The sequence below is a fragment of the Physeter macrocephalus genome, chromosome 5 (genome assembly GCF_002837175.3).
Source record: "Physeter macrocephalus isolate SW-GA chromosome 5, ASM283717v5, whole genome shotgun sequence".
In the NCBI taxonomy this organism is placed as follows: Eukaryota; Metazoa; Chordata; class Mammalia; order Artiodactyla; family Physeteridae; genus Physeter; species Physeter macrocephalus.
The window spans coordinates 33,822,968-33,835,354 of NC_041218.1; the positions used below are offsets into that span (position 1 = coordinate 33,822,968).

General features: G+C 39.5%; 1 protein-coding gene across 1 annotated transcript in view; it reads right to left on the bottom strand.

Moving 5' to 3' along the window:
- Positions 1-219: 219 nt before the first annotated feature.
- MET (MET proto-oncogene, receptor tyrosine kinase) overlaps positions 220-12,387 on the bottom strand; it is a 135,736-nt gene continuing 123,568 nt past the window's right edge. The window contains exons 20-22 of the mRNA XM_007116502.4: positions 11,697-11,862; positions 2,406-2,542; positions 220-2,300 (exon numbers count right to left, since the gene is read on the bottom strand). Coding sequence (XP_007116564.1) covers positions 2,090-2,300; positions 2,406-2,542; positions 11,697-11,862 — 514 coding nt within the window. The 3' untranslated portion in view covers positions 220-2,089. The remainder of the gene's footprint in view (positions 2,301-2,405; positions 2,543-11,696; positions 11,863-12,387) is intronic.

The window sequence follows — 12,387 nt, forward strand, 5'->3', positions numbered from 1 at the left end:
TTCAGCAGCACAGGGGAAACCACCCTTAGAGAGACAGACTTCCTGAGATTCAAGGATGCAAATTCTTTTAGATGTCTATGCATTAACTTGACTAACACTCTCATAAATGGATGAGTTGTTATAGTCAGGTGAAATCGATCTTAGGCTTCCTCTGTCATTATGTAAATGGAGTAGGTAATCAGGCATGACTAGCAAAAACCAACTCAGTATACAAGATGATACATCACTTTAATTGTACGATTTATCAGAACAACAACTATTAACATACAAAGTACCATTCAGCTCAACTGCAGGTATAGGCAGTGACAAGTATCTAATTCTTCAAAGAATCACTTAACTCCCACAATCTGTCCAGACACATTAACCTAAGGACACGTTTATAAATAGCAAACATGATTTTCACATTGTCGCTTTCTCAAGCATATATACAGGTGTGCAGTCTTGTTGATGGGTTGATTACATAAGCGCTATTCTCGATATATTCATTCTCTTGACATAGGTGGAGACAGTTATTTCTTTCTGCAGAGTGGATTTTTTCTTCCTCATCCATCATTTACAATATTCTGTGAATCAGTATTACTCTTTACACTTCTGAAATAGTAATATTTGAATTGGAGTATCTCTGCAGTACAATTCCTTGTGTCTTCTGGTAAGTTCCACCATTGTCAAAGAGATTTTGGTTGTAATCACTCTCTCTGGCAACAAGAGCCCAACTCTACTATTGGGTTTTAGCATAACACACCCTCTTTATAGCTTGCTGTGTTAACCCTTGGCTTCAAGTCCTGGTGATGTAATGAGGGTGGGGTGTACTGGCAGTCAGTACATTTCCTTATCACTATTTACAGCCATTTAAAACCATGCTGTTATTAATCCAAGTCCGACATACCTTTTCTGAAATGTTCACAGTGCAGTATTTTTGTGGCCTAAGAAAAGTTTTTTTACATCATTAAAAATAAACCTTTTTATAAAAATATAATACTTTAAATGTTTACATCGACAAAACCAGTTAAGAGTATACTGTGCCACATGCATTATACAGTAGTAAGCACAAAATCCCACAGAACAAAACATCACTAAAGTCCTGACCAGAAGGCTGCCACCTGAGAAAGAGGCGAATATTTCCGGTCCATTGATTCTTTCTCGGCTCTACTTATGAGCCATGATTGGAACCAATAAAGTTTTAGTCAGATGTATTTTGCTTTAAAAACATGCTGAGTTACCTTTAAAAACATTTATCATCACAAATTACTTGTTTCATTTTCAGAGTCATCATTAAAAAAAAAAAACAACAGACAAAACTTCTAAATGTCTACATCCAGATCAGAAAGGTATCATTCTCAAACAGTTGATTTTTAAATGACAAATATTTCACTGTGACTAAGCTATTTTATGAAAACCTTAACGTTGTCTATGTACATATGTAAATATTCCTACTAATTTATAAACACATTTCATGTCCTGCTGTTCTGAAATGTTGACCGTGTTGTCTGTGGATAGCTCTCCAATAAAAGGAATGTGTAGACAAAAATTTAAAAGGGAATGTTTACCTAATGGGCAAATGACAACACCAGTAATAAAAAAATGTGTTGTTCATACAACACATAAAAGTTATTTGAAATACTTTAATTCTAAATGAGTGGCCTGGTCCCAGGGCTGCCATATCTGTCCTGGACATTACCACTTCTTTTGAATTTTCTGTGATCAAGAAGCCCTCAAAATGCATTGCTTCAGTTCCCCATATGAAATCAGGTGGGATCCTGATTTTTAAAAATTTCAACACAGCATTCAGGTTTTGGCCTGAATGTGAGAGGAGCGTCATCACAGTTGCAGGACGGCTGTTGGTCACTGGCCTGTGGGGCCAAGCTTCTGGCTCTGATGCTTTGTCAGATGAGAAATTCCGTAGAATCCAGTCATTTTAAATAACAATATAAGGTCCTATAATAGTGCAATTTTGGCGAAAGCAAATAATAGCTGGTGGCCTTTCAGTGGCCAGGCAGTGAAAAAAATATTGGACAAAGTGTGGACTGTTGTTTGGACAGTTCAGTAATGCTTCTCAGAAGGCGGGTGGTGGTACAGGTGCCTCCATCCATCATGTATCCCCCTCGCCATCAACATTATCTTGTGATGACAACAGAGAAGGATATGGAGCGACACATTTGACATTCACGTATGTAGCGTTCACATGGACATAATGCTCCCCAATGAAAGTAGAGAATATCGCTGATATCTTGGAGACCAGTTCAGAAAAGGATGGGCGCAGTTCAGCTTTAGGGTGCCAGCATTTCAGCATCACTTCATACCTGTTTCAGAAAGGAAACAATGCTGTGAGGACTCTGAAGGCAAGTATTTCTGTAAAAGTAAAGAACATAAGAGCTACAGAAGATCCTGTTGGAATTCTTACTTACAGGGGATCTGGGCAGTATTCAGGTTGTAGGAGCCTTCTGCCTTGCAACAAATATACAGTTATATCAAAGGTGTTGACATCAGGATAAGGTGGTGCTCCTCTTGTCATCAGTTCCCAGAGGAGCACGCCAAAGGACCACTGGTCAAACAAGGGAAGGGAGAATCCAGGTGAGGGAAGGGTGACCACACAAATATGAAAGGTGATCAGCAGGTCTTCATAACTAAACTTGGTTTAGTGTATTCAATACTACTGCTGTTTTGGGCAAAATCTTCCTTAAAGGCAATCAGTAAGCTACATAATTATGACTCATTTAAACCAGAATTGGATAAAGTTTAGATTACAAGTAAATGTAAAGTTTTCAAAGTCCACATGATGATTAACATTTCATCAGTAGTTTGTAGAGTGCATTTTCCAAGTTCTATCTTACAGGGTCAAAGCATTAAAACGTTTCTATCCTTCTTTTTTATAACAGCTTCACTACAATTTTAGATTATTAGTAAAAAAAAAAAAAAAAAGACAAGGCTTCCAAAATTTAAAGGTGTGGGATTTCCAAATGAATGTAAATACTCCTTAAGAAATGTAACCATATCTAAAAGTTAATGTTAAAAGAGAAGGTCTAAGTCAGTAAAAGTAAAAATCCATATTAAAAATCAGAAGTAATAAAACTGCTAGGCATCAAGGCTCTCAACTGAAAATGAATTTCAATAAAATATATTTTGAAAATGTTAAAGGAGGAAATTAATATAAAACAGCTGTAAAAGTACTTTACAGGATGATCACAAGGACACAGAGAGGTTGACTGATTTGCTAAAAATTCCCCAATAAATCTGAATTCACACAGGGATAAACATTTAAGAGTTCTTGACTCTTGGGTCTTGCTTGGTCTACTAAACTTCACTAAGTATTCAATTTCTTGATTTAGAGCACTCTCCTTGGAATAGATCATGTCATACATATTATCTCGCCCTGGATGTGTGCCAAGGTGAGAATGACACAATGAGAGTAAGTCAGCATGTGTGGGTCACCGAGGACCAAGGAAATCTGTTCTCCCCTAGCAACACTTCCAGGACACTCACAGACCAAGAAGCACATGGGGGCAGGAATGAGGCACTGAGAAAAAAGAAGCTAGGAGGGCAAAGAGAATATAGATCAGACATGCAGAGCAGGAAAACATAACATTGAGAAGCAAGTGTAGCTCGTAATACTCAGCAAGAAGGAGAATAAACCTTGTGTTTCTGAAAGAAAGAAACCAGGTAGACACTGTGGTTGCAGATACAAGTCTCCATTAATGACTTTTTCCCTTTGCCCGAGTGCGAGAACCCTTTAAGGTCACTGACTTCCTTGATCCAAATAGAGAAAACAAACTCCTTCCCAGGTGGGCACTAGATAACTTTGCCCTTCAAAGTCAAAGTTTTCAATGCCTAAAAATCTTATGAGTCACTTCTGACAACTTCATTGTGTTAACCTTCAAGTTCCAGAATTTGCATTAGAATTTAAATCAATTTAACAAGTATCTACTGACTCTTGAGGATGCACAAGTAGGTCACTGTTCAAGTTACTGGGTAGGCCCCAAGGCTGATTTAACAGGGTTAAGAGTATTATGCAATTAACTGTCACATAGAACAATAAGATCTAATAACTGTGATACAGAACAATTATAGAAAAGAGGTACAAATGTTGTGAAAAGGCAAAGGGATAATAGTGGGATACTGAGAAAGGCTTTAGGAAGAAAGTGACAGTATAGCGGGTCTTGAGGAACAGGGAGAATATGTTAAATAGATACGTGTATTGTAAGGGCAGAAAGAGTGTTCTGGATGGAGGGAGTGGGCCCAGGGGTAAGAGTACTCGTGTGTTGTTTTGAACCATAAGGACAACAGGTTACTCTGTTTGATGTGTGGAGTAGATGAAGGGACGACGGATAGATAAGGTTGAAAGGGGACCATGTTTTTGGATGTTGAACGTGGGTTAAACTGAAATCGATGGGATGTTACTGGGGTCGAGCTCCAGGAGATTGCATCTGTAAACACTCTGCTTTAGACAAATAGGGGAAGCCCATCCACAATATAGAGACCAGTTAGGAGGTTTCTGAACAGGAGTAGGTGAGGGCTGCTACTGCTTACTGGCAACACAGAACCTTATGAGACTGAACTCCTGAATTAGAGTGGTGGGAAAGAGTACGTGTCATCGTCATGCTCTTTAAAAAAAAGTTTGTCTTATTTAATCTTTATAACAGCCCTGTAATGTAATCAGTTTTGTAGATTTTTTTTTTAATTTCTTTTTTTTTTTAAATTTTGTGGTACGTGGGCCTCTCACTGTTGCGGCCTCTCCCGTTGCGGAACACAGGCTCCGGATGCACAGGCTCAGCGGCCATGGCTCACGGGCCCAGCCGCTCCGCGGCATGTGGGATCTTCCCGGACCGGGGCACGAACCCGTGTCCCCTGCATTGGCAGGCGGACTCTCAACCACTGCGCCACCAGGGAAGCCCTGTAGATGTTTTAAGGATGAAGAAACCAAAGTTCTGAGAGGCTGATAACTTGTGTGTGATCAGGTTTCCCTAACCAACAGCATAAGCTATAGGATGTCTGGAGGCAAATTTGCAAAAAAAGGGGCAAGAGTTGGATAAGTTTATAAGGAATGATAGGGCCTGGACAATAACTGGGTATCAGAGGAGTGTTGGAGGAATCATGGGACAGAAGAGGTGAGAAGGAAGCAGTTTCCACGAACAGTCTGCATTCCAAACTCCCCGTAACAGCTTGGACTGCCAGGCTGGTAGCGGGAGGGGCAGTGAAGGAGGAGAATGATGCTGACCAAGAAGAGAGAGGTTGATGGGGGCCGGGAGAGGGAGGGGGAGAGAGAGACAAAGGGAGGGGGTGGTGTCCAATACCTGTGCATTGAGAAAGATGGACACAACATTGTAAAGCAGCTATACTCCAATAAAAATTAATCAAAAAAGAGGAAAAAAAAAGAATGATGGAAACAGGCCAGTTTAAGCTTCAAGACAGGAGAGCACTGCCATTCTTGCTTATTGTGTGAATGGTCAAGTCTTTCTGAATATCTGAGCACCAGCAGTGAGCTCACTTGAAGAATCTCTGCCTCACTTTATCGAAGGTGATGCTCAAAGCAGTTATTAGAGGTGAGAGGTTGTTATAAGCTATAAAAAGTGATAGAAAGGCACACTGCCGAGAGTAGGTAAATTGAGATACAACACAATTTATAAAAACGCACAATTATTAAAAAAATGGATAAATTGATAAAATTTAACAACTGGTAAATTGATAACATTTTCAATAAAATTTAAAACTTCTGCTCTTTGAAAGATACCATTAAAAAAATGAAAAGGCAAGCCAAAGACTAGAAAAATATATTGGTAAAAACACATATCTGATAACATGCACCTGTATCCAGAATATATAAAGAACTCTCAACTCAACAGTAAAATAGCAAACAACCCAATTTAAAAAACACCAGAAAATAAATTCTGAAACTTAAAAAATGGGGAAAAGACTTGAGTAGACGTTTCACAAAAGGTAGAATAAGGATGGCAAATAAGCACATGAAGAGATGTTTAACATCATTAGTTATTTGGGAAATACAGATTAAAAAGAAAATTAGACACCACTACAATCTATTAGAATGGCTAAAATCCCACAAACTGAAAATGGCAAATGCTGGTGAGGATGCTGAACAACTAGAACTCTTACATATTATTGTTAGGGATATAAAATGATACTGGCACTGTGGAACAGTTGGCAGCTTCTCGTAAAGTTAAACATACACTTAACTTACAACCCAGTAATCTTACTTCTAGATATCTACTCAAAAGAAATAAAAATTATGTTCACACGAAAACTTTTAAGTAAATGTTACAGCAGTTACAATTACGTATAAGCAATTGCCTAAAACAGGAAAGAACTCAAAAGTCCTTCAAGCAGTGAATGGATAAACACAATGTGGGACAACTGCACAATGGAATACTAGTTAGGAATAAAAAGGAGTGAATTATTCTGCTATGGAAAAGAGTATTCAAAAAATTAAAAATAAAATTACCATATGATCCAGCAAGCCTACTTCTGGGTATATATATTCAGAGGAAATTAAATCAGTATCTAGAAAAGATATTTGCACACCCATGTTCATAGCAACATTATTCATAGTACCCCAAGAGACAGAAGCAATCTAAATGTCCATTGACGGATATTATTTAGCCTTAAAAAAGGAAATCCTGTCATATGCTAAAACATGGATGAACCTTGAGGACGTTATACTAAGTGAAATAAACCAGTTACAAAAATACAAATACTATATGATTTCACTTACAATGAGGTATCCAAAGTAGTCAAACTGTTAGAAACAGAAAGTAGAATGGTGGTTGCCAGAGAGGCTGGGGGGAGTTGTTCAGTAGATACAGAGTTTCAGTTTTGCAAGATGAAGTTCTAGAGATCAGTTGAACAGAAATATGCATATAGTTAACACTACTGTACTGTACCTTAAAAATGGTTAAGATGGTCAATTTAATGTTTTTGCCACAATAAAAAAAGGAATAACTACTGATCCATTGATACTACTGATACCTCGCAAACGCATTATGCTACGTGAAGGAGACAGGCTCATATTTACTGTATGATTCCATTTATATGACATTCTAGGAAAGGTAAAACTATATATAGAGAAAACAGACCGGTGGTTTCCAGGTCTTAGCGTTAGGGCAGGGGTTGAATACAAAGAGGCACAGGAAATTTTCCGGGATGATGGAGTTGTTTCATATCCTGGTTGTGGTGGTGGTGAATATACAATTGTATGCAATCTTTAAAACTTAAAGAACTGCACAATAAAAAGGGTGAAGAATTGGTATATTGCACAATGGTGATACCATTAATAGAAATAAAGAAGTGAGGCATTGACAGTTGGCAGGAAAGAATTTGACTTTGAACATGGTAAATTTGTGTTGCTAATGAAAATATCGAGGAAGAGAGATTCAAAGGGGACCCTTGATGGGAATGGTTGAAATCGTTGAGACAGGCTGACACCTGGGGACCAAAATCCTGGGGGAGAGTTGTGTGTAAGTCTGTGAGAGAAGAAAGAGAAGCTGTCAAGGTAAAGAAAACACAGCCTAAAAGCAGGAGGAAAACAAGATGGTACAGTGTCCCCCGAAACCAAAGAAGGAGGAAATTTCAAGAAGGGAGGAGTAGTTGACGATATTAAATACTGCAGAATGGTGAAGCAGGATGAAAAGGCCAGTTGGTTGAACAACTGAGAAGTCAGTATTGATTTTAATGGAAGCATTTGTACTAAGTGTGAGACACTGTGTAATACTGGGTATGAATAACTGCACATATAGAGACACTCCAATTTTGTCGGAAAGGGCTTCAAGAGTATTCAGACTTTAGCTGAACTCCATCTGGGCATTTGCGAGACAGTAGACCTTTCTACAAACAGGCAAGTTTTTGCTTGTAGGTCTCAACATATATATGGTTTATTACATGCTTTTGGAAATGTTCCATGTCAACATTCAAAAGATTGTGCTGTCCTGGAAATGAAACTTTATGCAAATTTATCCATGTAATCAATAACCATTTTCCAAAGCAGCACTGTATGGATTACTCAGGTTCATCCTCTATGTAGTACAGTATAGTGTCTTTCAATAAGAGGGAGAAAGACATAGCACTTCGTATCTATAGAAGCCTGTGTAAATTTCTAGTCAAGTATCTGAGCGATAGTTGTTTTATAAGAAGTGCTAACCTCCCTGCAGTGTGCGTGTATTTTTGTGGGGGTAGTAGTGTGTGTACAGGGTTGTCAAAAAGCTCAGAATCCCAACTCTTGCCTTGAGCATCCAAAATTTCATCAGGCTTGTTTTGTTTTAATATACTTTGCTGAGGTATGATTTATATATCATAAAATTTGCCAATTGTAAGTGTACAGTCGATAATGCTTAGTAAATTTATACAGTTTGTGCAGCTATCATCACAATTCAGTTTTAGATCACTTCCAACACCCCAGAAACTTCCCTCATGCCTGCTGGTAGTCAATCTTCACTCCCACACTCAGCCCCAGGCAGCCGCTGATCTGTTTTCTGTCTCAATCTTTTGCCTCTTTCTAGAAATTTCACATAAATGGAATCATTCAACGTGTAATATTTTGGGTCTGCCTTCTTTAACTTGATATAATGTTTCTGAGGTTTATCCATGTTGTAGCATGCATCAGTGGTTCCTCTATGTTACTGAATAGTATTATTCTGTTGTATAGATATACCATGTTTTATATACCCGTTCGCCAGTTGATGGACATTAAAATTGCTCCTGGTTTTTGGCTATTATGAATAACACTACTGTGAGCATTCATGTGCAAGTCTTTGTGTGGGCATATGTTTTCATGTGCTTATTAGCTAGCTCTTCATACATCTCTGTGGTAAATATCTATGCAAATCTTTGGCCCAATTTTAAAAAATGGGTTATTTTGTCTTCTTATTGAGTTGTAAGAGCTGGTGCTGGTTCTTACCAGTAGTCAAGTCTGGATGAAATGTATGTTCTTTGAGGATGAGTTAATTCTCCCTACCTTATGCCTTCACTTGCCACCATCATTAATGTGTCCTCAAGCCTACCTCTCTAGCACCTGCTTTTTTCATCTTTTTCAGAGTCTTTTAGGATCAGAATCCCAGGCATTAAGCTCTAGCGTGGGCTATCACATCCTCTTACCAATCTTATCCACCCTGAAGTCCCATTCCTCCATCTTGTCCTGTGATACACCTGTTCATTGAAAACAGACGCCCAGTCACCCTCAACTTATTCTCTAATGACTCCCCCACTTTCTCAGGAACTGAAACTCTGCTTTCACTTAAAGACCACAACGTCTTTGAAACTCTTACCAATAGAGGCCACACCTCTCTTTCTTGCTGACTCACAGGGAGGAGGCAGATGACTTCTCACCCCTAACACTGCACTCAGATCCCGGTCCCCTGTTATATCTTAAGAGCTGCCAACCCTTTCTCTTTTGCAATCTATGTCCTCCATTACCGTTATTTTCTCCCTACCTTGTTTGCTGATGTCACCAGTTAACACTTTTCCTGTTTTCAGTTGTTATCCTCAAGGATTGAGACATTAACATTTTTCTAACTCCACATATCATAGTCCTCTTGACTTACTAAAGGCAAATAGAATATTCCATCCACCACCCAGGCTCCTCAGCACACTCTAGACCAAATCACTTAGGTCATTCAGCTTCCAAGACCCTTCTTGTGCCCTGAGGAGCAGTGGACCCTGCTGACCATATCCCATTACTTCTTGAAACTTTCTCTTCCTCTGGGTCTCCCACCTCTCTGCTTTTCTCCCTTACTTCATGTATGTAGGTTCCTCTGAATAATTGTATTTGGACTTTCAAAAGCCTATTTCCAGCCTTGACCTCTGCTATGGACTGAACTGTGCCCCCCCCTTCCAAATTCATATGTTAAAACTCTAACTCCCATTGTGATGGTATTTGGAGGTAGAGCCTTTGGGAGATAATTAGGTTTAGATGAGGTCATGAGGATGGGGTTAGTGCCCTTACAAGAACAGACACCAGAGATCTTACTCTTGCTCTCTCCCTAGCACGAGGCACAGTGAAAGGTGGCCATGTGTCTTCCTCACCGGAAGCTGACCACACTGGCACCCTGATTTCCCACTTTTAGCCTCTAGAACTGTGAAAAATAAATGTCCATTGTTTAAGCCACCCAGTCTATAATATTTTGTTACAGCAGCCCTCGTTGACTAAGACAACTAAAGAGTTTGTACAAGCTGCAGATCCACATTTCCAACTGCCTGACAGACCCTTCTGCCTGTATGTCCTACTCCCAAGTCAAACTCAATATGTTCAAGGCTCAATTGGTATTTTTCCTCCTAAACTGGCTTTTGCTCCTCTGCTTCACATATTTGTAATTGCACCAGTAATTGCACTTTGCTCCGCTTTGACTTTCATCAATTTCTTGCTAAATATTATTGATTCTACCTCTGAGATGCCTTTCCTGCCAACTCTTTTCTGTTCTTACAATTTCTATATTATTTCAAATTCTACCTCTCACTTTGTCTTCCTGCATTTACTCCTCTCAAAACATCTTACAGAATGAAGAAAGGCTGTAGTGTAATCTGATTCACTTTAATGTTTCCACATGGCCAGAGAATAAATTCCAGACTCCCTAGTTTGCTTTCCAAGGATCTCTATGACCTACTATGAAAATATTTTTCTCAATTTATTCTCATAAGTTCCCTTTGCGCCTTCTATTTTTGCTGAATCACCGTTGCTTACTGTTTCCTTAGAACTTTACCGATTTGTATACTTTCCTGCCCCTTTGCCTCACCTGGATTGGCATTTTTTATTTCACTGTCCATTCCATCCTCCTTTAAGGCCCATTTCAAGCACCACCTCCTCCACCAGGTGAAAGGGGAATGTGGTAGATTTGGCTGCCCAGGTAAGTCTGCCCATGGTCTTGCCTACCCTCATAGCTCAGGTGCACGCCTTTAGAAGCTTGTTCTGTGACAGGAGGATGACCATTGCAGATAAAGGAGGGCACTTTTCTAGCTAGGCCCACACTGCTAGATGTGCCTCAGTTACAGCTTCTTCCGCCCTTGAGCTATGAGTGGCTGGACTAATCCCAGTCTACTTTGTGTGAGTTAGTGATGGACATGCCTTCCCATTCCTGCTGAGCAAAAGCTCCTGGAGGACAGGGTTCATACCTGGTTCGGCTCTGGGCTTCCCAAGGACTTAACATGCTATTCTTCTGGACAAATGTTTCCAAATAAATGAATGAATTTATGAAAACATACTATGGGTACCTGTTAGACAGTCAAGCCCGTTTTTACTTCTGAAGAAAACTGAAATTAGTGGTGCTGAAGGTATCTTTTTTTTTTTTTTTTTTTAAATTAACTTTCTGGGACTTCCCTGGTGGCACGGTGGTTAAGAATCCCCCTGCCAATGCAGGGGACACATGTTCGAGCCCTGGCCCGGGAAGATACCACATGCCGCGGAGCAACTAAGCCCGTGCGCCACAACTACTGAGCCCACATGCCACAGCTACTGAAGTCCGTGTGCCTAGAGCCCATGCTCCGCAACAAGAGAAGCCACCGCAATGAAAGGCCCATGCACCGCGCTGAAGAGCGGCCCCTGCTCACCGCAACTAGAGAAAGCCCGCGTGCAACAACGAAGACCCAAAGCGGCCAAAAATAGAAATAAATTAATTAATTAATAAAAAATTAAGTTCCCATAAAATTACTAAAAAAGTTAGGTATGAAAGTAAAAGAGGAGGTTGGGGTGATCAATACGTTACCACATCTGACTTGGTGGTAAATTTCTGAGTTTGCAGGCTCTCTAAAGCCATCCACTTCACTGGCAGTTTTGCACCTGTTTTGTTGTGTACGCTATAGTATTCCTTATCATACACGTCTCTGGCAAGGCCAAAATCAGCAACTTTGACAGTGAATTTTTCATCCAGCCTACAGAAAGAACAAAAATTATTACTGGTGGCTGAAACAGAATAATTTACAGTGATGCTGAATCTCTAAAGATTAGAATAAGGGACTTCAGTATTTGAAATCCATAACTTCTGAAGGGAGGGCTTCATCTGGCCTGTATTGACTAACACTAAATTACAATGGAATTCTTGAATAAAAATGCTTGACATTTACATTTTAAATTCAACAGACCAAGGAAAGAGATTATAAATGATGTGGCATAAGAAAATCTTTTTTGCTTTCATGTAGATCTGGAGAAGTAGTAAAATTGTCCACCCTCCCAGCTTTCCTTGGTTGCTAAATCGAGTATGCCAACTGACTACCCAAAGCAATCACTAATTTTCACTTGCCAGCTTATTAGCAATACTTAGTTTTATGGGGGAGATATGAGAGGGGACTGTTATTTTACTTTTTCATTCTCAGTGGGCTAGGCTAGTACATACAGCTCTTATGTTCCGCCAGTGAGGAGGTAATAGAGAAAAACGATACATAGTAAAGCATCTAGGA